The following is a 27228-nucleotide window of genomic DNA, read 5'->3' as shown; positions in this document are numbered from 1 at the left end:
TCTAGGGCCCTCCTTGTCGCTGGCTTCAGAAATTCAGCTTCTTCCAGCGCTTTCCCCATCAATCGTGCCACTGCTGCTCCCAGCCCTGCCTGATCATCACTTCCCATTTCAATGGCAATCTTGCTTCCTCCCACGCCCAGCAGAGGCCCAGTTCCTCAGGCGGCCGGGGAGGGGGCTGCGTGGGCTGGCATTAGCTCCCTCCTCCAGCAGCCTCTAATTTTCTCATCCTCAGGCAGATCTGCTGGGAAATCGCAGGGCTCCGTGTGTGAGGGATGGCTCAGCGTGGCCCTGGGCTGAGTGCTTGGCAACTCTCATTCTCCCTAGAATAGACAGCCTGGCAGGCCCTGGGGTTGGGATGGGCTGAGCAACCCTCCACCCCAAGGGATAGCTAGTTTGAGGGGACATAAAAGGGGGGCTGGGGGCCAGCCAAAGAGCAGGGTTCTAGTGGCATTGTGCACTGAGCCCTGGCTCCGCTCTCTCTGGGCTCTACATTCCTTTGGCCTCTGGGCTCATGGGCCGGCGGGGGAATGATCCCAAATTGGCTGGCCCTGTCCTGGCCTGGATAAGGCACATGGGAGAAGAAGTCAGACAGATTTGGGGAAAGACTCTGGAATCTATAGCCGATAGTACTTGCCCCACAGCAGGCTGAAAAAGTGAATGTAAAACCTCTCTATGAGCTGATGTGACCGCACTGTCCACAACAGAGACATACAGCTATGGGTGGAAGCCAGGCAACGCAGGCATGCTGCTTGAGCATGTGTGGGCCACCTGTGTACCCAGGAAGGTACCTTCACATCCACAGTGGACACTGATTGCTGCCTGAACCACTGACTGACCCCAACCTTGCCTCTTCCTAAGGCACCTTCTCTGGTATTTAAATTTTGACCTTTCTCAGTTCCAGAATTCCCCACATTGTAAAGACACAAGACAAGATGCACCTGCCCAAGGACAGACAGGTACCCACAGGAGCAACGGTGTGGGCCCCTCATGATGGGACAGCAGAGACTCCTACCACACTACTCAGGATGACATATAAAGAAAGCTCCTACGGGCTCCACCTTACCTGGACCACCACCTGTCTGCACCTGTGCTTTGCTCATCCTGCTCCTTCCCTCTTCAGCATTGCCTGTTTATTAGATCAGCTCCAAAATCCCTTCCAGGAAGCTTTCCTTGATTTTCCTAGCTGAGTGGGAACAGTACCCACGATCTCCTCCTTAATGGCTCTGATCACTCTGACCAGTCTGAGAGTTATTTCAGGCCTGTTTGAACTCTCCACCTCCCCAGTCATCTCTCAAGCTGGTGAGTGATGTCAGGGCTGGCGCTAGACCTCATTTGCCTCTGTATGCCCAACAGCATGTGGCACAATGTTTTCCATGCAACAATGGCTTAGCAAATGTTTAAGATAAATTGAAAAACCATGTGATAATTCATTGATAGTGTATGACAGTAAAACAATGGGTAGATGAACAGATAAGTAAATGAATGAAAACAAAATGAGTAAATAATGAATAAATAGGTAAGTAAGTGAGTAAATGCATAAATGAGCAAAATGCAGTGAAGAGGCCAGGCACAGTGGCTCACATGTGTAATCCCAGCACTTTGGGAGGCCGAGGTAGGCGGATCACCTGAGGTCAGGAGTTTGAGACCAGCCTGGCCAACATAGTGAAACCCTGTCTCTACTAAAAATACAAAAAATTAGTCAGGTATGGTGGTGCATGTCTGTAATCCCAGCTACTTGGAAGGCTGAGACAGGAGAATCACTTGAACCTGGGAGACAGAGGTTGTAATGAGCCGAGATGATGCCATTGCACTCCAGCCTGGGCAACAAGAGTGAAACTCAGTCTCAAAAAAAAAAATGTGGTGAAGAGTGAGTGAATAGATGGATGGGTCAATGAGTGAGTAAGTAGACAACTGGATAGACAGATGAGTAGATAGATGGAATTGGTGAATGAGTGAATGGTGAGTTGATAGATGGGGGGTGGATGAATGAGTAGAGGAGTGAATTGTTGGGTGAGAGGACAGATGGGTGATGGATGAAGGGAGGGATGGATGGTTATGTAAGTGAATGGATGGGTGGATAGATGAATGGGCATATGGATGTGTAAGTGAGTGAATGGGGGTTGATGAATGGGTGACTGATAAGCAGGTTAGTGAATGGATGAGTGAATGAGCGAAAAGGGGTTGATGGATGAATGACAAGGTGAGTGAGTGGATAAATGGATGGGTGGCTTGGTAACTAGGGAAGGATCTACTGATCCTTCTGATTGCTGGAGTGGTGAACAGATGGATTGGTGGGTTTGTTGGTGGGTGGGTGATTGATAAGTGGATGATCAGTAGGTAGACGGCTGTATGAGCATATAGGTGCAAGAATAAATGGGTACATTGAATAGATGGTTTGTTGGTAAGTATATAGATGGATGAGTAAGTGAGTGCATGGCAGGTGGATGAAATAAATGAGTGAGTAGTTAGATGGAAATGTGGGTAAATGAATAGACGGATGGATGGATGGGTAGATGGATTGATAGAAGGGTAAGTAAATGGATAATTGGATGGGTGGGTAGCTGGGTAAATGAGTGGATACGGTGTGTGTGTGTGAGGCCCTTGGCCAACTTACCACAAGGTTGCCAATGACCATAACAAGCAAGAAGACCAGCAGGCACAATGACTGCCCAGACACCTCCATGCAGTCCCACATGGTCTCGATCCACTCTCCACAGAGGATGCGGAAGATGATGAGGAAGGCATGGAAGAAGTCCATCATGTGCCAGCGAGGCAGCAGGCCTGAGTCGCTATCCCTCAGCTCTGAGTAGTTCTTGCCAAAGAGCTGCATGCCCACCACAGCAAAGATGAACACGATGATGGCTAGCACCAGCGTCAGGTTCCCCAGTGCCCCCACTGAGTTCCCAATGATCTTGATGAGTGTGTTCAGGGTGGGCCACGATTTGGCCAGCTTGAAGACCCGCAGCTGGGAAAGGAGGAAGAGCAGGGGACCTTGTGAGGGTCTCTGGCTCCTGCTGCCCACGGGCACCCTCACTCTCTCTAGCTCCTGCCTGAAAGTCCAGGGAGTCCTTGGAGGGCACTGACACCTATTTTTCCCCCCATTTTTTCCCAGAGCATCCACTACTGTTTGTCTCCACAGCCTGAGGGCAGCTTCACTGGGCACTGCTCTGGGAGTCAGGTCAACAGCTCCAGCCTCACCTCCCCAACTCACCCCTTCTCTTCGTCCCCACACCAGCTTCCTCTCTGCCTTGGCCTCACTTCCAGGAACTGCCCACTACATTCTCTCAACAGGGAGTGTCCTTGCTCTTTCATACCTGTCCTCATCAGGTATCCTTTGGGGCAGCTCAAACCATCTCTGAGTCGTCCAGTCACCTCTGCCTCTCAGTCATCACAGAGAAAGGGGGGAAGGTGCTTAACACTTACTGAATGTCTGCGTGCCAGGCCTTGTGCTTAGAATGGATGAACTCAGTCAGAACTCCCAATAACCACATGAGGTTGGCACTGGTATTACCTCATTTGACAGAAGAAGCTGCCAACCCTCACAGGTGGAGTAACTTGTCTAAGTACCTTGGTTCATAGCAGTGGAGTCAGGACTAGAACCCACAGCCTTGGCTTTCCCTCCTGCCCCCACCATCCTGCCTTCCTACACACTCCCTGCCGCTCCACACCCATCCACTGTATGTGCAGCAACCCACAGTGCTCAGGACCTCCTCCAGAAAGCCTTCCCTGACTACACCTCCCGCCCCATGTCTGGACCTCTCAAGCATTTCAAGCTCCAAGTGTGGTCCACTGACCAGCAGCTTTGACATCACCTGAGACTCACTGAATCAGCATATGCATTTTAACAAGATCCCCAGGTGATTTGTGTGTGCATTAATATTTTAAAGATGCTGATTCAGAAACCAGCAGGCAGAACCTCGGATGAGCAGTTAGCCGCCCAGCTCCCTCTGTTATCTGCCATGTAGCTTTGGGAAATTCGTTTCATCTCTCTGAGTCTCCTCATCTGTGAAATGGAAATGTAGTAATACCACCCCCACTCCTGGATCCTGTGAAGGCTAAAAGGGTCGCATTGGACCACAAAGGGCTTTGCAATTCATCAGGATGGCCACCACAATTGCTCTTCTGGAGGAATGTCTCCTGCCTTGCCTGCCTCTGTACCCCCACCATCACCAGCACCGGGCCAGGCATCCAGGGGTATCTAGCAAATGGCTGTTGGGCGAAGGCATGACAGATCAAAGTAGGGATGGCCAAATGATGACCTCAGATTGGGTTGTGCCCAGCCCTCAGCCCCCACCCTGCCCACCCCCCCTCGCGGTGGGTCCAGCCAGGTACCAGGCGGAAGGAGCGCAGCACCGACAAGTTGCTCATGCGGGACAGGCCCAGCTCCATGAGGCTAAGGATGACGATGATGCTGTCAAAGATGTTCCAGCCCTGTTGGAAGTAGTAGTAAGGGTCGAGGGCAATGATCTTGAAGGTCATCTCTGCTGTGAAAATCCCTGTGAAGACCTGAGGAGGGAGCAAGAATTGTTCGGGATGGAAAGACCCCCTGGCCAGCAGGGGCACCTGCCTCCTGACTCTTGCTGTGGCAGGGGCTCCCTCCAGGGCTGCCAGCTCTGATTGCGCCCAGGCTCCCAGTGGGGGTTTGCTTGGCCATGGCCCAGCCCTTGGGGACAGCTCTCTCCTCCAGCCTGCTCCCCCAGCCCTTGCAGCTGCTCACCAAGCACACCAGGCACATAGCTTGGCCGTCGGGAATGGCCTGGGCCCTTTGCAGGCTCCACAGAGACTCACAGCTCTAGGGGGCCCCTGCGGTGGACAGTGACATGACCTAGCGCTAGACTTCTGATCCGTGTGTCCACAGGAAGGGCTTTCACCCGACACATGCCGAATCCACGCATCACCATGACGCTCATGGCTCCCTGACCCACGGTCTCTGTCCTTGCTGTTCCTGCTCCTCAGGAGGCCCTTCCTCCTCATCCACCTACTGGACTCTGCCCACTGTGATAATCAGCAGCCACTGCCTCCCGAGGGCTATGTGCCAAGTGCTGGTCACAACACTCTGCACGTGTTGTTTCTTTTGATTCATCCAACAACCCCATTAGGAAGTATCATTGCCTGCAGTTTATAGGTAAGGAAACTGAGGCACTGAGAGGTTAAGTAACTTGTCTGGGGTCATGTAGCTATTAAGTTTGAGAATGAGGAGAGGAACCCAGTGCTGCTCTCCAGAATTTAGGGAAACCTCCTCTCTCTTCTAGAAACATTCCTGAGTGGGCAGAGGCTGAACTTTGCCTGGACTTACGAGTCCCAAGCTGCCCAGCCTTGGCCGGCAGAACCCTGTGGTCAAGGATCCCATGGTGCAGTAGACCAGAGAGCCATGCCAGCTGCCCTGCAGTGTGCCAATTGATGGGAGCCCGGTTCCCAGAGGAGAGAATGTTCTGTGACGGTGTGGATGGCAGGAAGTTGGGGTCCTGTATGCAGGGCCTCTTGACCATGCTGAGGAGCTGGGGGGCTGTCCTGAGGGCAGTGAGGAGGCACTCAGGGTCTTTTGGAGGGGAGGGCTAAAGCTAGAGGGCCAGAGTACCCCTGAGAACAGGGTCAGGCCTGCAGCAGTTGTGAGGAGGTGGGGGTCAGAGACGTGCATTGCCGAGGCACCTCACCGGGGTTGGCAATCAGGTCGGGAGGTCACCCTGGTCTGGGCACCTGCCCTGACGGAGCTCTGTGCTAGAAAGAGAGGCATTTGCTGGCCACCCCAGTGCCATCCTCTCCCCATCAGCTCAGAAGAGGCCCTGTGGAGGTGCGCTGGAGGGCAGTGGGATGCTGTTGGCCCAGGGGTAGGCACCAGGAGGGCAGGTGGGCGGGCTCCTCAGCACTGCCACACAGGGCACCACCCACTAGCCCAGCCCTCCTGACTTCAGGGGTCCCTTTAGTGCTTGTGCCCAGAGGGAACTGCTCCTCCATCAGCCGGGTCTTGGGAAAGGGAAGGACCCTGAAATCCTCCAGCCTCAGTTTGCATTCCTCACACATAGAGAGACAGCCTTGAGACCTGCTTTTCTCCCCAGCACCCAAACCTGCTTCCATACCTTTTCCAACCCCCCACCCCATTGCCTGTTGCTCTCCTGTTCCAGCCACGCCTGCTCCTTGCTGTCCCCTCCTCGGGGCCTTTGCACTTGCTGCTCCCTTTCCCTGGGTCATGCCTCTCCCCAGCCGCATAACTCACTCCCTTCAGAGCCACCTGATCCATGGGTGTCCTGGTAACTTAAAATGTGCCTGCCTCCCACCAAATTCCTTATTCCCCATCCTTGCTTCATTTTCCTCTGCCTCACACCACCATCTAACAGCTATTTGTTTATCGAGCCTCATCTGTTTAGAAGATAGGCTGTGTGATGGCAGGGACCTTTCCCTACTGTACCTGGAACGATGCCCAGCCCATAGGTGGTCCACTAGTGTCTGTTGAATAGATGAACAAATGTTTGAGCCTTTGACCTTCCGTGTGCCATGTCCTGCCTGTCCTGTGCTTCCAGGAGCCTTCCCTACCCAGCCTGAGACACACACAGCTGTGCTTAGAGCCCTCACTCAGCAGCACAGCCTGCACAGTTTCCCTGAGAGCCCCTACAGGTGGGGCCCGGGTAGCGCCTCCCTTGGACCCCCACTTATGATCTTCCCCAGCACTGCCGGGGTGCACCAGCGTAGGTCTGACACCCATGAGTGCCAACAGTCATTTCTAGAGAAGGGAGCTCAGGAAAAGCCCTGCACCTCACTTTGTCCAGGCTCCCAGCTGTTTTGGTGGCGAGATGGCAGTGATCAGGTGGAGCTAGGACTCAGGAAAAAAAAGACAGGAGAGGTTCTTGGGGAGTGCCCTTCACGGAAACGATAAAAGGTTTTTCAGGGACCTACAGCATCACCTGGAAGCTCTTTGGAAATGCAGAATCTTGCAAGGCCCCTGAATTAGAATCTACATTTTGACTAGATTCCTGGGATTTAAAGTTCAAGTGCTGTTTTTGACCATGAACTCTCAAACTTGGTGCACTCTGTAATCACCTAGGGAGCTTTAAAAATATGGATGCCTGGGTCGCATCCTACAGATTCTAGTTACATTGGACTGGAGTGGAACCCAGGTATGGGGATTCAAAAGAGGAAAAAACTTCCCAGGTGATTCTAATGTGTAGCTAAGCTTGAGAAGTACATACATTTTGGTAACAGACCTCCTCCTTCCACAGGCTCATGCCAGGCTTTCTAAGGCCATGTGATCAAAGCTTGATGGTTTAAGATATGCAGAGAATGGTGGCCAGGCCCGGATTCCAGAGCAGGGGCTGCCTCTGTGTGATCTTGGGCCAGTTTCTTCAGCTCTCTGAGCCTTGAGGGTCCTCATATATAAAATGGGGATAATACTAACAACTCCATAGGAGGTTTCCAGGAGTTACAGCTAATGGCTGTGAAGTGGATACTCCGCATGAGAGGGTGATTACTGTTACTGTCAGCAGCATTTATTGTGATTGCTGAGAGTGGCCAAGAGCTCCAGACCCAGGCAGGGGCTGCCTTCAGATATAAACAACTCTGCATGTTTTATAGGCTCACTGGGATCTGGCAGATGGAGGCTCTGAGCATGGTGACCCACTTCCCCTAACTCCTGGCAGGAGGTTCACTGAGCAATGAGTGCAAATGGCCGCTTTCCAGGAATTGGGGGAACTTATGGGGAACCCCAAATTCTCTTTGACCTTGGCATATGACTTTAATGGGACTATATTCCATGCACTATAAACCTGTATCTAAAACATAGTACCTTGTGAACATCCTTCCATGCCAATTAAACACAATCTACAGCATCATTTTTCCTTCCTTCCTTCCTTCCTTCCTTCCTTCCTTCCTTCCTTCCTTCCTTCCTTCCCTTCCTTCCTTCTTTCTTTCCTGCCTCTCTCCCTCCCTCCCCCCCTTTCTTTCTTTCTTTTTTTACATTTGTGGCACATTCCACTGTAAGAGATGCTATAACTGATTTAGCCATTTCCCTGTGATAGTCATTCCTTTTACCCTATTAAAAACATTGCCACAATAAATATCCTTTTACATGCTTGTTTTAAAGCAACTTGTCTAATTCTTTTCTTAGGAAAGATTTCTGGGATGAAATTGTGTAGTCAATGAATGTTTTTCAGAGATTCTGGCACACAGTGCCAAATGATCCTCGGAGAAAGGTTTTAACCAATTCCACGAGCTGCATGTGAGTAAATGCCTCCCTTTAACTATGCTAATACTGGGTACTCCATTCCATGACCTTTTCTCATCCAACAGGACATTCTTGTTTTATTGGACATTTCTTTTTGTTTTATATTTCTTATTTGGTGAAATTTTCTGTTCATATCCTTTGCTCTTAATTGTTCTATTAAGGTGTTTGCTTTTTTGTATGGTTTAAAAACATACTTTATATATTACCCTTTTGTCTATTAGTACTATTTGTATTGTCACAATTTTCCTGATTTGTCATTTACCTTTATTGTATTTGTTTACACTTTAAAATACTTAAAGTGTAAGTATAGGATAATAAGATGATTACCTGTGCACCTACCACCAAACTCTAATGAATGTTAACATCTTGCCATATTTGTTTCAAATCTTGTTTTCTTTTTCCTTACCAAAAAAAAAAAAAAAAAATAGCAAATACTTAAATAGCATTTGACATATGCCAGGCACTGTTCTAGTGTTTTACACATATTAAATCATTTAACCCTCACAGTAACTCTATGAGATATGTAATGTTTATTATCCCCATTTTACAGATAGGGAAACTGAGATACAAAGGAGTTAAACCAGTAATTCAAATGATGGCTTCCACTATGAATTCTTACCCATCATGTGCCATCACAGATAAACCAGGAGCCACCCATAGTACTGTATTCATTCCAAGGTAATCACTATCCCAAATTTGATGTTTATCATTTCTATACATTTTTACATTTTTAATGTATATAACAACAACACATAGTATTTTTGTATTCTTTTAACTTCATGTAAATAAGCTATGCTTTATATATTCTCTTTCAAGTTCCTTTTATTTTTAACATTGTGTTTGAGATTCATTGACACATGTATATGTATCCATTCTAATTGTGTACAGTATTTCATTGTATGAGTACACCACAATTTATTTATCCACTTTATAAAATTAATGGACATTTATATTGATTCTAACTTCCCCTATGACTAAACATACTGTAAAGAACTTTCTTATACATGTTTCTTTGTACAGATGTGTGAGACTTTCTTAAGAATATATATGTATATGGAATTGTTGAGTTGTAGGGTATACGGTATATATCTGTGATTTAGCAGATATTGTTCAATTGCTCCCCAAATGGTTGTATCAAATCCACACTCTTACAAGTTGTGAATTCCCACTGTTTCACATCCTTGTCAACACACAGAAGCCTAGTTTTTATTCTGTTAGGGCAAGAAACAGTATTTCAATATTGCTTTAATTTCCATTCCTTTGTTTCTCTTCATTTGTTTATAACCATCTGAATTACCTCTTCTGTGATTTGCTTGTCATTTCCTTTGTCCATTGTTGTGGTTGTGTTTTTATCATTTTATCACTATCCCTCTTTTCCTATTGATGTGTAAATCTTCAATATTGCCTGGATTCCATGTATTTCTAGTTAAATACTTATCATAATATCAATTTCCAGTTTGTGGTAGTGATTTCACTTAGTTTGTAATATTCCTTGTTGTACAGAGGTTACAAATTTTAACAATTTATAATTTAGCAATCTTTTCTTTCATGATGTAAGCTTTTTTGGATTATTGAAGGCCTTCCCAACCCCAAGATCTTAAAGCTTTTTCTCCTGTTGTTATTCCAAAAACTTTAAAGTTTTGCTTTATCACATTTAGGTGTTAAGTACAATTCCCCTGCATCTAATTTATGAATATGATGTGAGGTAGGGATCTAAATTGATTTTCTTCCATGCAGATAACCATTCTCCCAGCATCATTTATTAAACAGTCCCATCCTTTTCCTACTGATTTATTTTGTTTTATTTTATTTTATTTATTTTATTTTATTTTTTGAGAAAGGGTCTCACTCTGTCACCCAGTCTGGGGTGTAGTGGTGCAATCTCAGCTCACTGCAACCTCCACCTCCCAGGTTCAAGTGATTCTCCTGCTGCGGCCTCCTGAGTGGCTGGGACTACAGGTGCATGCCACCATACCCAGCTAATTTTTGTATTTTTAGTAGAGACAGGCTTTCACCATGTTGGCCAGGCTGGTCTCTAACTCCTGACCTCAGATGATCTGCTCACCTTGGCTGGCCTCCCAAAGTGCTGAGATTACAGGCATGAGCCACTGTACCCAGGCTTTTCCTACTGATTTATAATACCATCTCTGTTATTTATCAAGTTACCAAATATGGATTGTTCTATTTCTGTGTTCTCAATTCTGTAGCACAATCTTTTTTTCCATCCCTGCATCAATACTCTAATATTTTCAGCTTTCTAAGATATCTTAACATACTATGGTAAATTCCCTACCTTAGTCCTTAATTTATCTTGATCTGCTTTACTTTCCATATGAGTTTTAGGATTATCTTGTCAAGTTCCATTAAAAAAAGTATTGAGATTTTGACTGGAATTACATTGAACTTATAGGTTAATTTGGGAGGAATTTGTATCTCTACAATAGTCATACTTTCATTCATGAAAATGGCACATCTCTCCACTTTTATGTCTTCTTTTATGCTTTTTGGCAGTTTCATATTTTTTCATACAAAATTTGCATATCTTTTGTTATATTTATTGCTAAATTTCTCATAGTTTTTATTGTGATCATAAGTGATAACTTTAAAAATTTATTTTCTCCAATTGATTGTTGATGGTGACTAGGAACACTATTTGGAATACTGAAGTTGTACCCACTAATATTGTTGAACTCTCGTATTAGTTCTAACAGCCTCTCTGTAGATTTTCTAAAGCGATTTAAATAGACAACAACATAATCTGGAAAATAATGTCAGATATGTTTTTCTTCCTTCTTTCTTCTATTTCTTCATCTCTCTATATTACATTCTGGGCAACTTTATTAGATCTAAATTTACAATCATTTAATTATCTCCCCAACTGTATTAATATGCTATTTGATGTGTACATTGAAATTTTAATCTCAATGGCTATATTTTTCATTTATGGAGATTTTATTTGGTTCCTTTTCAAAGCTGTATTATTTTCTTATGTTTTTAATTTCTTATTTTATGTCTCTGGTTATTATGAACTTTTTTTTTTTTTGAGCAGAGTCTCATCCTGTCACCAAGACTGGAGTGCAGTGATATGATCTCAGCTCACTGCAATCTTGGCCCCACTGGGGATCCAAGTGATCCTCCCACCTCAGCCTCCCAAGTAGCTAGGAACACAGGTGCACACCACCACACCTGGCTATTTTTGTGTATTTGTAGTAGAGACAGGATCTTGTCATGTTGTCCAGGCTGGTCTCGAATTCCTGAGCTCAAGCAATCTGCCCGCCTCGGCCTCCCAAACTGCTGGAATTACAGGTGTGAAATACCACACCTGGCCAATTATGAACATTTTTATCATCTCTATCAAGCAATTCTACTATGTGACATTTTTAAGGGGATAGCCTGATTGTGTCTGTGCGTGTGTGTGTCTGCTGACTCTTCCTCATGGTGGAATATTTCCTTCTGTGTTTTATAATTTGGGCAATCCAGTGTGACCTGGGCCAAAGGTGTGTCCTTCCAGAGAAGTTTTGTTCCCTTTTAGGGGCCCCAAGACATTATTCTAGGATCACTTTCTATGTTAATTTTTTAGATGTAGGTTCCAGGACTACTCAGGTATAAATATGAACCCCAAATCTGTATGAGGCCAAATCCATAAGTCACAGCCTTTCAGGGGTTACTTTTTTCCTTTCCAGCCCTGGCTAAGACAGGGCTTCTTTATCATTTCCCAGGGTTTGTGTGTAGGTTTTTTCTGGATCACCATTTTTCTGAATGTATGGTCATATTCTTATGGGGCTACTCAGTTTCGACCCCTACTCACACTGTCCCAAGGTTGAGTGTCTTGTCTCTACATGCTCATTAAAATCCAAGCCTCCAGACTATGCAAATCAACACCTCCCCACCCCACCCAGGGCAGCTACAGAGCCATTTCACAAATTTTACTGCTATGGTTTTTAAGCTTCTTTTTGTTTTTGGCACTTCGGGTTTCCGTTATAGTAGCCCCCTCTTATCTATGAGCAATATATTCCAACAAGCCTCCTAGTGAGTGCCTGAAACCATGGATATCACTGAACCCTATATATACTATGCCTTTTCCTAAATCTACATACCTCTGATAAAGTTTGATTTATAAATTGGGCACATTAAGAGATGAACAACTTCTCTTTGTCATATATTTGGCTTCTCTTTGGCACATCTGTATTGCCAGCATCATTACTCTTCTGCTTTGGAGAATAAGGATTAAGTACAATAAGGGTTACTTGAACACAAACACTGTGATACCACAACAGTCTATTTGATAACAGAGATCGCTAGTAAATGACTAATGGGTAGGTTGCATATAGAGCACGATAACGCTGAACAAAGGGACAATTCATGTCCCTGAGCAGAATGGAGCAAGACAGTGTGAGATTTCATCGTAATACTCAAAAGGGTGTGCCATTTAAAACTAATGAATTGTTTATTTCTGGAATTTTCTATTTAATATTTTCACATCGTGGGTGACCATGGGTAACTGAAACCACGGAAAGCAGAATTGTGGATAAGAGGAACTACTGTACTTTCTCATGCACTTAGCTATGTAATTCAAAGAATGTTTGCTGTATTTTAAATTGTTTATTAATAGGAGACTTTTCAGATTTTCTTGTCCATAATATTGCTGGAAACAGAAGTTTCATTTGCTTTTTACCTTTATTTGTGTGATGGGCTAAAAAGTTAGTTAAATCTATCAGTCTTCTCCTTTATGGAATTTGTCTTCAGATACATGCTTAGAAAGGCTTTTCCCAAGCTGATTATTTACTCATGCTTATTTTTACGGTATTGTTTCTTAACACTTAATATTTAAACTACCTAGAATATATTAAATGCAATAAAATCAAAACCTTACATACTAGCAATAAAGCTATTCAAACAGAACAAACTATAGCTATAACCCAACTGCACTGCCTGTTATCTATAATTTAACGACAAGTTTAATACAACTGCAGTTTAGCCACAACTTGCTGACCCAGTGAAGCCACCAGTGCTGTTCATCACACCTAACTTGCTGCTCAGTCCAACCCAATGGTCACAACCAGATAAAACCACACTCAACTGAAACCCTGCATAACTACCATCTGAAGACCACCCAACATTCCCAACAGTGCCATGAGACTTCTACCCACTGAGACGTAGCTTTCCCTTCTGTTTGCACATAGAAGGAAAGAAAAGTAAAATTGCAGCAAGTGGACTCAAATTGGTGAAAAAAGTCTCAATAGGCCCTGCAGAGAACTATCTAGAGTCCTGGGTTTGGAAAGTAAGAAGAAAAGAAAATCCTCATACCCCACAGTGTGAGAGACCTACCTGCCTATGGGGTTCACTTGAACAGCTGGGCCTGAGACAGGCTGGCTCTGCAGTAAGAGCAAGCTTAGATCAAATGGGGCCAGAAGTCCCCCTACCATCCTCACACCAACCTCAATGGTGATCTCAGAAGCTCCTTTTTGAGGCCAGTGGGCTCATGGCAACTCTGCCCTGGGATCCTCTAAAGACAAGCTGACTCTGTTTACCTAGACTGATCCAATATGGACCTGTCCTGGGAGTTGAGAGATGTCCAACTCTGCCCCTGCTATGTCATCCCTCCAGTCTCTGGGCCTCGGTTTCCCTATCTGTATAGTAAAGAGGCAGGACTTGATTTGGTATCAAGAAAAAAAAAAAATCAGAATTAGAACCCAGACATTCTGACTTCCAGGAGCAATCTAACAACAACAACAATAGCACAGCAATCATTTGTTTTGAGTGCTTACTGCTTATCAATCTATGAGCCAAGCAGATTATAGATATTATCTTATTCAATCCTCATTACCTTCCTATGAGGTTGATATTGTATACTAATTTCCCATTTATTGAATTCAACAAATATTTATTGGGCCAATTACTGAGTAAATTGCTTGAGATCAGCTAGTTAGTAAGAGCTGAGTCAGAATTCAAATCTGGATCTGCCTGATTTACTTACTACACCCAGCTATCCATCCATCCATCCATCCATCCATCCATCCATCCATCCATCCATCCACCCATCCCTCCATCTTTCCCTCCTTCTATCCAACCATTCATCCACAATTTCCCCCATCAACAACACTGATGCAAGCTCGGTCCATAAGAGAACTACCTCCTTCTGCAGACACTCTTCTCCATCTACAAATTACAAAATCTCAAGTCTCCACACATTTCAGGTTTACCCCCAGCTCACTTTTGTTTTCTAGACTGTGAACATCTGCATAAACTTTTCACTCCACCCTCCCACTCCAGATCTACATTTCTCAGCTCCTTAGAAGCTGACCTTGAGATTCCCTCCCTCCTCCAAGATGTCTACTATGATGATTCCCACCCTCAAAAGATCCTTCTGTGTGCAGGATCCCTTCTCCCTTACCCATGAAGGCTATGCCAGCTGCCCGAGGTTCCCTCCTGCCAGGATGCCCATTTGATAGCCAGCTGCAGGTGGCTCTTACCAGGTTTCCGACCTGCAGCATCTCCTCGAATTCACTTGTCATGTTGTAGTGCTCCAGCGCCATGAAGAGTGTGTTGAGCACGATGCACATAGTGATGGTGAGGTCAGCAAACGGGTCCATGACCACCAACTTCACTCCCTGCTTGATGGACATCCACAGTGGGCAGCACTCCCAGATCAGGTAGCGCTGGGCGAGGCGGTTCCAACATGGTGGACACTTGCGGCGAGACTCCTCTAACTCTGAGGGGACAGCCAGTGAGTTAGTTTGATTCTGTTGACTGAGCCATATGTATCTGGAATACCTTACAGAAAAGATTTATGACTTGCTTTGGGAGATGACAGGGCTGCTACATGACAGTGGGACAGTGGGGGCAGGGAAGGCCGAGGGAATGGGTGGCTTGTGTCTTGGCTCCTTAGTCTGGAAATACGAGAGAAGAGGGCCATAGGGACAGGAAACAGAGATGGAGGAGGGGAAAATGGGGACAGGAGAGATTATTAGGACAAACGTATAACTGCTTAAGACAACAGTCCCACATAGACCTGGGGACACTCATGGGAGGACAGGCTGAAAATGATGAAACAGTAATGGGGACAGGCAAGTTCGGACACAAGGACACCTGGGACAGAATGGGTAGGGACAGATGTGGACATCTAGGATGTGTCAGGACAAATGGGAGAGGGGATGCCGAGGACAGGCTGGAAAAGATGAGAATACATCCGAGATAGGAGGGAACAAGATCAGGATGGGGGGTGCCAAATTCAGACTGGAAGGGATGTGGAGTTGCCTAGGGCAGGAATGGCTGGGAAAGATGTGGGATGCCTGGAATAGCCTGAAGTAGATATGGGAATAGCTAGAACAGACATGGTTGTGCTCAGGACTGGATGGTCCTAGACAAACATGGTTATGGTTGGGAGACGATGGAATGAGACTGATAAGCATCTGGGACAGGCCAGATGTGGGAGTGTTTGGGAGAAACACAGACATGGTGATGCCCAGGAGAGAACAAGCTGAAACAGATGAGAAGGGACGGAAGGACAGGAAAGGCTCCACAGAACAGAGAAGGCTGGGACAGTGTGGGGATGTCCAAAGCAGGCCAAGACAAATGGGGGATGCCTGGATCAGGCTGGGATGAAGGTAAGGGTGCCTGCAGCAGAGGTGGGGAATATTTAAATGACCTGGGGGTGCTGACCTTCCAGTGCGCTGGTGAGGACACTGACTGCGCTGAGAGCCCGCTGCCGTGCTCCTGGCTCCTCGAAGCCATCTATACACGGAACCTGAGGGGTCAGCATCTGGGGCCCGCCTGGCTCCTCCGATGGTGTGGTCTGAGTGCAATCAGGAGATTTGCGTCAGCCTGGGAAAAGGGGTCCTGCCCCTAGCTCTAGTCCTGCTGGGGTGGCCAGTCCAGACTTAGGCTGGGGATGCCATCAAGATGAAGGTCTTGATGGGACACTGGATGCTAGGCTTCTCTGTTCCCAACTCCCTCCCAGTTAAGAACTCCCTCCACCCCTCCTGCCAATCACTGTCTCCTTCATTCTCATTTCTTCTTCACTGCCTCTCATCAGCAGTGATTCCTGAGTGTGGTCAGGAAGCTACACATATCACAGGTCCTCCCTGAGCCTGATGCTGTCATACACATTAGTACATGCCAAAATGATCTGGGAGTCTTAATTGACCACAAGCTTCCTAGCGTCAAGAGCATAAAGAAGCTGAAAAAAAAATCTAACATGCTCTAAGATAATGCTAATAGAGGGATAAAGTACAATGCTTACACATGGCTGGTGGGAGGCTGTGTCTTTTGTGGGGGCAGTTAGGCTGGATTTACCAAGAAAATTTTAAATTGGCCCTCCAAGTCCTCATCTGGTAATCTAACTTCATAAATAATTACATATGTGCATCAAAAATACACATAAAAGATGTTCATTGCAGCACTGTTCCTAATACCATAAGAACAAAACAACCAATCAATAGCAATCATATTCACATCAATTATAGACACAATCCAACTCTGGGATCTGATAGACAACAAAGAGAATGAGGCAGTTCTTTGTATGCTCCCATGGGGACATCTCCAAGGCAAACAGTTTGATGAAAAAACAAGAAAAAGATCTGGAAAATGCGTACCAAATGACTAAAGTGGACATATCTGGGGAATGGGATTGTGGGGGAGGGGAAAGAGAGGGAGAAGTTCCCTTTTCACTTCTGCACTGTGTACTTCTGCACTGTGGGGTTTGTTTTCACCACGCATGCACCATTTTTATCAGTATAAAACCCAGGCCTGGAAACAGCCCTGGTGAAGGGAGGTGGCAGGCAGGCATTCTCTAGGCTTACCTGGAGCCTCCCACAGAACCAAGGAGGGCCAATAAAGCCTTCACTTCAGCAGGGCCCTGCATGACCACAGCCCAGGCGCTGAGCTGTTCAGCATGCAATAGCAAGACTCTGTAATCTGATGGGCCTAGACTACCCAGGGTAGAAGAAGCAGGGCATAGGGTGGGTACCAAATAGATCTGGGCTCAAGTTAAGGACATCCCGGCCATTGGTAGGACTGCTCTGAAATGTTGCCTAGGGAGGTAGTGAACTCCCAGTCATGGAAGTATTCAAGTGGAGGCACCTGAGAGGGCTGAGGTGGCTGGTGCAACGGTACTACCCTAGGTCCAACGCAACCATGAATTTGGCCAGCTTAACTCACAAGCAAGTTTTAAATTTTCCCAACTTCTCCCCTCCTTCTTTGCCATCTATCATAGTTTGGTTATCACTTGGCACATATGCACTCTCTTTCCCCTCCCACCGAGGGTGAATTAAACTTTCCTGCCCTGGGCATGAATGGCTTTCTTTGGACAACAGAATGTTAGTGGACACGCTGTGAACAGAAACCTCAACTGGGCTAGTGCTGTTTATCTTGCTCTTGTGCTCCAGGAATTCTCCATGAAAAGAGCTTCCCCAGGTAGCTGTCACCCTTTCAGCCTGGGCCTCAGAACAAAGACGTGGAGCAGCCCTGAGCCTAACCCACAGCATGGAGCCCAGCCCAGCCAGCGTGCAGTCTAGAGCAGGGCTTCCCAGCTAAGCCTAACCTACGTGGGCCACATTGTAGTCAACCTGCAGATAAGTGAGCATGAGAATAAAGGCTTGTTGCTAGATATTGACTTCTGGGGTAGTTTGCTACATGACATTATTATGACAGTAGCTGACTAATACACCATCCTAGTCCAGGTGGTCATCATCCCTTTCCCAAAACCACTACAACAGCCTCCTAACTGGCTTCTTTTCTTCTTCTTGTCCCTCTATTCTTTGCTTAGTAGAAAGGGATTCCTTTAAAAGTGAATCAGATAATGTCACTCCTCTGTTCAACAACTCCTCCCATCCTACTCCTCCCCATCTTACTTACATAGTATATCCAAACTTTTCTATGGTCTAGAAGGTCCTGCACAGTCCAAATCCTAACTCATGAAACTCATTTTAATGTTTCACCACACCTGGCCCTGTTAGTCACTCTCATCCCTTGGATGTGTCCTCCTCAGGGCCTTTGCACTTGCTATTCCCTTTACCTGAATGCTATTCCTCTGCATCTTTAGGGCTGGCTCCCTAAAATCATTTGCCTGTCAATTTTAATGTTACGTCCTTGGGAAGGCCTTTCCCAAGTATTCTAATAGCCCTCATCCTCATCCCTCCCCTTAGCAACTTGCTATCACATGACTTATTGCTACCTGAAAATATTGATTAGTTTACTGTCTTCCTAACTATGGTATAAACTCCAAGAGGACAGTGATCTTGCCTTCTTTGTTTGCTGATATAACCCTAGAGTCTCAACACTGCCTGGCACTCCACATGGCAGGCTGGCACTAGATAAATATTAGATGGATGGATAAATTCTTGGGAATCAATCAGAAGGCTTGGGTTAGAGTTCCAGCTCTGTTCCTAACTTGCTAGGTGGCCACAGGAAATGAGGATGAAGATTTAACATGCAGGGGGAGAAAAGGAATGGATATTCAGTGTGCTTCTCCCACCTACATCTAGACTTTTGGAACCAGGCAGTCTCACACAAGCAGAGGGCAAAGTAAGTCTTCAGTCCCTACCTCCCAATCTGGATAAACTGAACGTGAGCTGTCTGCTGGGCTGGCCCTTCCTCCCCATCCTTGTTGATTAGGCATCCACAGTGTGTCCAACACTGTGCTCTGTTTTCAGACTAGAACTAGGCAGAAATGTGTCACTGGGGACCCAGAGGAAGCACAGAAGGCATTCCCAGGGCCTGCAGCCTGCTAATCTCTTTGACTCTTCAAATGTCTCCATCTTGGTTCGCTAATTCCTTTAACTTTGCAAATGACCCCGTCTTGGCCTGCTAATCCCTTTAAGGTTACAAATGGGCCCCACAGAAGTGAGAATGGGTGAAGTCAGAATTCCTGGTAATGAAGTGCTTGAACTTGGATTCCTCCCGACATGTGCAGTACAATGAGATGATTTTCTCCTTAACGAGATTAGGAAATTCTATTAGCGCTCCCAGCTGCTGACCCGATTCCATGAGGCTGAAGCTCCAGGGCTGAACCTGCCTGGTTTAGTGTTCCTGGAAGCTAGACACCCCACCCTTCAGATGGGCCAGGGCCTCCCCAGCTTTACCTAAAGCTGTGGTCTGCCCCCAGGGGTGTCCAGTTTCCTCCCTTCACACTGTGCTCCAGAGGAGTGTGGGACCCTGGGCATTCTGCAGTGTGCCCCAGGAACCTCACTCCTTCCTGCTCACTAATACCGATAACAGATAATACTGATGACTCCAACACCAGGCAAGTCCAGGTCTCAACACTGGACCTAGTTGCACTCTTTCAGTCCTCACCACAACTTGCTGGCGTATAATTTTCACTTTACAGATGAGGAAATTGAGGCACAAAGAGATTAATTAACCTGTACCATGTTCCACAGATGGAGCAAGAGTCTGAGTGACATGAAATAAGCCATGCGGCTGGGAGCCCTGCATCTTCAGGCCACCCTCCACCTTCCTGGTCAAGCCTTCCATCCATTCTACCTTCCTCTCCAAGTGCGCCCTGCAGGCCTTGGGGGCTGAGCCAGATGTTCAGCTTTTTCCTTGGTGGGCTGCTCTGGTCACTGTGTTGGGGGCCCGGGGTCCGCAAGGACACCTGATGGCTGATTGGGCAGCCATGAGTCTGTCATAGGATTGACTAAGTGACCAAAGTTCTGATTGGCCTTTCACAATCTGGCCAGTCCCTTCCTATCACCTTTGGAGCAGTCACTGCAACTTCTCTCGCTGTCGCTCCCTCTGTTCCAGCCACACTGACCTCATGGCATCTCCTCCAACAGGCCAGGCAGATTCTGCCTCAGGGCCTCCGCGCTTGCTGTTTATTGTGCCTGGAACAGGCTTCCCCAGATGACGGTCATGGCAGCGTTACTAGCTGTGACATATTTAACTATTATCCTTCTTTATCATCATCACACACAATATAGACATTTTTCCTTTTTTGATTTTTTTTTTGTTTTTGAGATGGAGTCTCACTCTGTTGCCCAGGCTGAAGTGCAATAGCGTGATCTCAGCTCACTGCAACCTCTGCCTCCTGAGTTCAAGTGATTCTCCTGTCTCAGCCTCCCAAGTAGCTGGGATTACAGGCATGCACCTCCACGCCCAGCTAATTTTCGTATTTTTAGTAGAGATGGGGTTTTACCACATTGGCCAGGCTGGTCTTGAACTCCTGACCTCACGTGATCGCCCCACCTCGGCCTCCCAAAGTGCTGGGATTATAGGCGTGCCCCATCGCACCCGGCTTTCCTTTGATTTTTGTCTGTCTGTCCCCATTAGCATAGATGCTCTATGAGGGCAGAGATTTTTTTGTAAGTTTATGCACCTAGAGCCCAGCAAATAATAGGTGCTCAACAAATATTTGGTGAGTATTTTTGGACTTGGCACTGGTGATCGGTTTGAGAGACCAGAACTGCCCTGGTGCCTGCATCTCGGGGCTGGCTCACCGTGTCTGGTGGGTGCTCTAGCATCACAGGGCGGAGGAGGTGGCTTCCTGGAGATGTGGCCTCTGGGTCACCTGCCCCCAGTAAGGAGACCACTCCATTGCAGTCCACAGTGCTGTTCTTTTTGCCATTGAGGGCGTGGCCAGGAGTCGAGGTTCCAGGACTGGGCTGTCCCTGGGCACTGGTCCGGCGCAGGGGCCAGGGCACCAGCAGTGATGTGTGGTGGCTCTCGCTCTCCCCCGCTGTGCTGTTTTCATCATCTGCAAAATCTGTTTCGGAACCCAGGTCTCGCCGGCGAAAGGTGAAAATGCTCCCGCGGCTGGAACGTGGCTTCATAGAAGTCCTGCTGAGGCCGTGGGTGAGGCTGAGATGATTCTAAGGGCACGAGGAGAGGGGACACGACCATGACATGTGCTCTTCATGTGCTCCCAGCCTGTCTTTGTGCCATTGGCCTCAGCCAAACTTCTCGGAGCATTGAGGGCTTTTTTTTTTTGCCACATAGGAACTGGGTGGGTTGGGCCAGGGGTACTTGGAAGAGGGGATGTGGGGTTAGAGATAATCCTGTATCTTCTGGGATCTCTACTCCCCTCAAATCTACGTCTCTGGAGCTGGGAGCCTGAAACTTAACTGGGCTTGGAGTTCGAGCTCAGGATGGGTAAGGGAGAAGGAGGCAGGAAGGCTCCTGGTGTTGCAGACAGGCCCGGTCTGAGCAGGACCTGGGGCACTCGGAATGGCCCCTCACTCTTACGGACATGTCCTTGAACTCCTACCAACCCATACCATGGGGCCTCGTCCCCCGGCCCCAGCTCCAGTGCTGGGATACTGGCCTCAGGTTGGGGATATCACAACACCCAAAACTACCCTGTCCCTCTGCCCAGAGCTCCCCTACTCTAAGGAAGGCCATGGGAAACAGGAAGGGCAAAGAGGAGCAACCATGGGGGCTGTGACTGTACAGGGGCCTAGCATGATGGGCTTTTCATGCCAGACCCACCCTGGAAAAGCTAGAACCACAGCTGGGATTACCATTGCTCTGGGACCATCTTCTGAGTCAGACTTGGGGAGCCTGTCCTCCCCACACTCCTCAGTTCCTGAAGACATCCGTTTTCTCCTCTTGCTTCTTCTCTCATGGTTGTTTACTGGGGCCAAAGGGGACATCTCCAAGGAGCTACGGGACACGGTATCCACACCCCTGATGGTGAGGGCCTGGAAAAGAGCAGAGGAAGGGATGTTTCCATCATTGAGACTTTGTGCAGCCTCAGCCTCAAGCAGGCCAGGCAACTCTCAGTGACTTGGATTTCTCTATCAGTAAGTGGACTTGCACACCTACTCCAAAATGAGGACATCATGGAGATAAACTCAGACAGACCCAGAATATTTTGGGAAAGATCAAGATCCAGGAAGGAAAATAGGAGTGGCTAAAGTGGGCAGTCTTGGAAGAGGGGAGTGTGTGGAACGGGTGGGAGGTGGGTGTGGATGAGCAGAGAAGTGGCAGAACCAGAGGGCAGAGGCTCTCCTAGAAGCTTTAGCTGGCCAAAAGTGTACTGGAAGATGTGGCATGGGGCAGTGAGAAGAACAAATGGGTGCCCACAGCCTGGCTTCTAATAGCTCACTCTACAGCCAGCCTCCAGGCTCCACCATGTAGGGGACTGGGGATGGCTAGGGCAGCATTGTCAGTGCTTATTTTCTGAGACAGCTCTGTTCTCTGACATTGGACCTTCTTCACTACCCCACCAGAAGGCATCCCTTGACCAGAATAAACTATGTGCATGGACACACGGATCTCTTATCCAGCATGCACTGTGCTCACGGAGACCATCTTCACCCAGGAACTACCACCCAGCAGGCACCATTTTTACCCAGCTGGCGCCACTTTCATCTGGAAGACAGGATGACCATAGGGACAAGTTTACTCAGCAAAAGCCACACACATAGGACCCACCTTACCCAGCAGATATCACTTTTTTCTACAGTACGTCAAAAAAAAAAACTCTGTCGCCCAAACTGGAGTGCAGTGGCCGGATCTCAGCTCACTGCAAGCTCCGCCTTTCGGGTTCACACCATTCTCCTGCCTCAGCCTCCCGAGTAGCTGGGACTACAGGAGCCCGCCACCTCGCCCGGCTAGTTTTTGCATTTTTTAGTAGAGACGGGGTTTCACCAGGTTAGCCAGGATGGTCTCGATCTCCTGACCTTGTGATCCGCCCGTCTCAGCCTCCCAAAGTGCTGGGATTACAGGCTTGAGCCACCGCGCCCGGCCCAGATGTCACTTTTACCTAGTAGGCTCCTCACTAACAGGCACGTCTTAACCCAGCAGTTTCCAAATTTTTACTCAGCAGATACCACATTCACAGAAAATACCTTTGCCCAGCAGGGACTGCACCATGCCCACAGGAACCAGCTTTACCCAGCATGTACCATGCCTGCAGGCACCAGCTTTACCCAGCATATACCCCACCTATAAGCACCCACAGTCAGGTGAGGGCTTAGAGGCTCCTCGGTGGCACTGCTCACCCACCTCGTGTTCTTTCTTGAGCATTTCCATGGCCTCCTGAAAGCGCTTTTCCTTCTCCTCGGTCTCAGCGATGGTGGCTTGGTTTTGCTCCTCATAGGCCATGGCGACCACGGCCAGGATCAGGTTCACCAGGTAGAAGGACCCCAGGAAGATGACAAGCATGAAGAAGATCATGTAGATCTTCCCTGCAGACCTGAGGGTCTGGGGGAGCAAGGGGGCAGAGGTCACCCTCACTGGGGCCCCTACTGGGTTACGGCATTTCCAAGTCACCTGGTCTAGTTGTACCAGGGGTTCAAATAGCCATAGCCTAGGGAGGAGGGTAGAGATGTCCCACCTATAGAGAGGGACATGTACTGACCTGCAGAGAATGACCTGCACACAGTGGGGCTGTGTCCCACCCAAGGAGGGAGGCAGCATGTCTCTCCCACCTCAGGGCATGCTGTGCCCACAGAGGGAGAATATTCTGTCCTATAGGGAGAAGGAGTGTCCCACTCACAGAACAGACAGCATCCTATATGAAGGGACTGGTGCTTCAGCACCAGCAAAAAGAAAGTTTCTTTGCTTGCGGGTCCCTTCTCCCTCAGAAGCAAAGGTCCTTGTCCCCATCCCCTCCAAAGCTCTCACCAGTGGGGAGGCTGCTGGGGCCGCTGCTGGCTAGTCACTTGTGTAGCCTGGACCCTGAGCCCACAGTTGCTGTCCCGCTGTGGGCACACACACCTGCTGATAGAGGCGCTCCCAGCAGTCCTGCGTCATCAGGCGGAAGAGTGCAAGAAAGGCCCAGGCAAAGGAATCGAAGCTGGTGTAGCCGTGGTCAGGGTTCTCGCCCGCCTTTAGGCACCGGTAGCCCTCGGGACATGTCCTGCAGCCACACACAGAGACTTTGTCCCATGCTGTCAGGGGTCTGCTGCCCTTGAGACCCTTGCTGGGCTGGACTTGTCGCCCTGGGCAACCCAATGTATGCCCCACTGCTCTGTGAAGCTGAGCTTCACAAACCTAGTGCCACGCGGCTGGATCCTGCCTCCGTGACTTTGTTCGTGCGTGCCTCCCACTGGGACACTATCTTCCTCTTTACTCTACCTATCTGTACTCTGCTAGGCCTAAATCAAGCTCCCTTCTGCCCATATGACACACCATCACCAGCTACTATTAAGTTGCCTCTCCTCACAGAGAGGAAGCACGCAAGCCTGGCTCATGTCTCCTCCTCTGCCCATCTACCCCATGAGGAGTGGAGTACAGCACGGGCATGGGGCAGAGCAGGGTTGGGGAGAGCAGTGAGCCTCAGCTGAGCTGAACAGGATGAGCCCAGGGCAAAGGCAGGGCCATGGGGTTGAGAAATGATTCTGGAGGGGATGGGTTGGGGCTTGGCCATGTCAGGAGCCCATTTGCACAACTGTGCACACAGTCACTGGTTCAGTGAGGCAGCTCCACAGTTCACAGAGCTGGAGGTGATAGCCTCTCTCCCAAAGAGGAAATGCTGGTCTGGAGTCATGTGTGCATGTATGTGTGTGTGATACACACACACACGGACTTAGCAAGTGGATGGATACATCCAAGGGACCTCTGTGTCTTGTTAATGTCCCAAGACCCTCCAGACAATCTCTTTGGTGACAGGAAGGAGGCAACAAACTTGGTACTTCTCCTTTGAGGTGACCCTCTGTGACCCACTTCTCCAACACTCCATGGCACTGTCACACTGATCCAGACCCTGGTGTGCACAGGGCCCTGGAAGCTGCACGTGGCTACTGGGGCATCCCAAGGAAAGTCCAGGCTGCTGGGGAAACCACATTCACTCCAAGGGGCAACTCAGCGTGAGGGAGGGAAGACTGGAGCTGGACGGAGCAGTTCTGGGGAGCTTCTGGAAGGGAATGGAGTTGGGGGTGGGCTGGTTGGGGGGCTGTAGAAGGCATCCCGAGCTATCCCTCAGTCCCAGCCCCCCTTCAGGGCTCCGTTAGCTCTCCCTGCAGCTCTGTCCCTGACCTTTCTCCAGCAGCTGTCTCCTCTGTGCTGGGGACAAGATGGGAAGCTGGGGAAGGATCCTGGCAGGGAAGGGAGACGAAAGAAGGCCTCACTGTCCCTGGGGTCAGGGCATAAATAGAAAATAGAATCAGTTGAGAAAACACCAGGAGACTCCCCTGGCAGGACAAGGAGACCCGGGGTGGTGGGTGCCACATACCCAGCGTCAGAGCTGTTCCCACACAGTAACACGTCGGAGGTGCCGTTCTTGAGCAGGTAATTTTCTGTAAGAGAAACATCATGCTGGTGAGGGGCACTCTGGCCCAAAAGTTTCTGCCTTGCACCCAGGGTTTTGGAGAGGTGGAGACCTCACTAGTGGTCTTCACTCTTCTCTGCTCCTTCCCTGCCCCTACCCTCTGCCTGGCCAGGCTTCAGGCAACTCTGGCTGTGCCTCTGGCCTTCCTCCTGCTCCTCTGCAGACATCCTGCTGCCAGTGTCCCCATGCTCTCAGAAGACACGGGAAGCCCTAGGCAGGGCCTCAGCTGTCCCCACAGGAAGCTTCTGCACCCCACCCGAAACCACTCAGGGGGCCCACCAAGGTCAGGAGGCAAGGGTCTGGGCAGAGTTCCAGCTTGGCTGCAGAGTCACTGTGAGACTGTGAGGCCTTGGCCGGCTACTGCCCAATTCTGTACTCACTTCCATCACATAAAATGGTAGAAGTGATGCCTGCCATAGTCACCATGCTAATGCTGTGGTCTGTCCGGATGGAGCTGCACCAGACAGGACTGCCCGTCTTGTCCTCTCCTCTCCGTGGCAGTCATCAGTCCCCAACACTCACCATTACCTGGCTTTATCTTAGGCGACAGTTGTCAAAGCATGGTCCTCGAACCATCATCGTCAGTGTCAACTGGAAACTGCTCAGAAATGCAACTTCCCGACTGCCACCCAGACCTACTGACTCAGAAACTCTAGGGGTGGTGGGGCCCAGAAATCTGTTTTCCAGAGCCTTCTAGGTGACTTGGGTGCACATGGAAGTTTTAGAACCACTGTTATGAGGCCACTGCTGAACTACTCATTAAGTGTCTATGTTTCATTTTCCAAAGTGGACTGCTGGTGTACATAAGAGGCCCTAACCTCAGAATGGCCCTCAGAGTCATTCTGGCCCAGGGTCCTGTGGCCTGGAATCTGGCCTTGCAGCAGCATGTACCTCTGAAACAGACCAATGGCTCTAGTCAAGAGTGGTGCTGGCCATCAGCCTGGAGAATGGAAGTGTGAGCCATAGGGCAGTGAAACAACAGAGGGGCTCACACAACTTGGCACAATCACTGGGCTTGTTCCAACTCCCTTGCAGGGTTCTGGGGTACACGTACATGGAATTAGCATCCTGGCAAGGAACACTGATGTCAACCGGGAAATCTCCATGCCAGCTAGGTGGGGCTTCACTCTGAAGCCTCATCAACTGCTCAGGCTCCGTGTCCAGCCCTTTCCTAAGCTGACAGTCTGTGGGCAGGCTGGTCACCTTGCCATTGCAACACTCTAGGGTCAGTCCCATCTCCAAATGCTGCAGCTGCTCTTCCCCCAACTGGCCCTCCATCTAACTCCGTACTTCCCACTCCTCAAGCATCGCCTCCCCATCCAGCCTGGGAAGTCACAAGGCGGGCCCTAAGTCTGCTCCCCATCTGTCCTCTGTCTGGGTCTCTGAGGGATCAGACAGGGCTTGCACAACCCTGGAGGCCTGCCCGCTGGTGACGCATGTGTGGGAGGTGACCCCGCCCTGCTGGTCTCGCAATGCCTTCCCCAGCTGCAGAGAGAGTTCGCACCTGGATCACTGAGGTAAAGGTCCAGGGATTCCCACACCAAGCCATCGGCCTCCACGGAGCCGTTGGTGCCGTTGAGCGCTGTGAAGTTGCGCACGCACTTGTGCCTTAGGTTGCCCATGAAGAGCTGCAGGCCGATGAGGGCAAAGACACTGAGGCAGAAGACCGTGAGGACCATCACATCAGCCAGCTTCTTCACAGACTGAATCAGGGCCCCCACGATGGTCTTCAGCCCTGGGGAAGGCAAGAACAAGCACGGGGTCACCCAGGGGCACCGAGCTCTGTGCTCCACTGATGGGGGGC

At 48.7% G+C, this 27228-nt stretch overlaps 1 protein-coding gene across 10 annotated transcripts in view; it reads right to left on the bottom strand.

The window, feature by feature from the left end:
* SCN5A (sodium voltage-gated channel alpha subunit 5) overlaps positions 1–27228 on the bottom strand; it is a 102484-nt gene that overhangs the window by 35340 nt on the left and 39916 nt on the right. For all 10 annotated transcript variants that reach the window (XM_023231470.2, XM_023231468.2, XM_023231464.2 and 7 more), the window contains 10 exons: positions 26929–27159; positions 25329–25392; positions 23873–24014; positions 23159–23356; positions 21670–21849; positions 20650–21021; positions 15878–16010; positions 14689–14927; positions 4333–4506; positions 2615–2965 (listed from right to left, as the gene is read on the bottom strand). In XM_023231470.2, coding sequence (XP_023087238.1) covers positions 2615–2965; positions 4333–4506; positions 14689–14927; positions 15878–16010; positions 20650–21021; positions 21670–21849; positions 23159–23356; positions 23873–24014; positions 25329–25392; positions 26929–27159 — 2084 coding nt within the window. The remainder of the gene's footprint in view (positions 1–2614; positions 2966–4332; positions 4507–14688; positions 14928–15877; positions 16011–20649; positions 21022–21669; positions 21850–23158; positions 23357–23872; positions 24015–25328; positions 25393–26928; positions 27160–27228) is intronic.

Source organism: Piliocolobus tephrosceles, chromosome 2 (genome assembly GCF_002776525.5).
Source record: "Piliocolobus tephrosceles isolate RC106 chromosome 2, ASM277652v3, whole genome shotgun sequence".
In the NCBI taxonomy this organism is placed as follows: domain Eukaryota; kingdom Metazoa; phylum Chordata; class Mammalia; order Primates; family Cercopithecidae; genus Piliocolobus; species Piliocolobus tephrosceles.
This window is presented reverse-complemented; position numbering and strand designations above follow the sequence as displayed.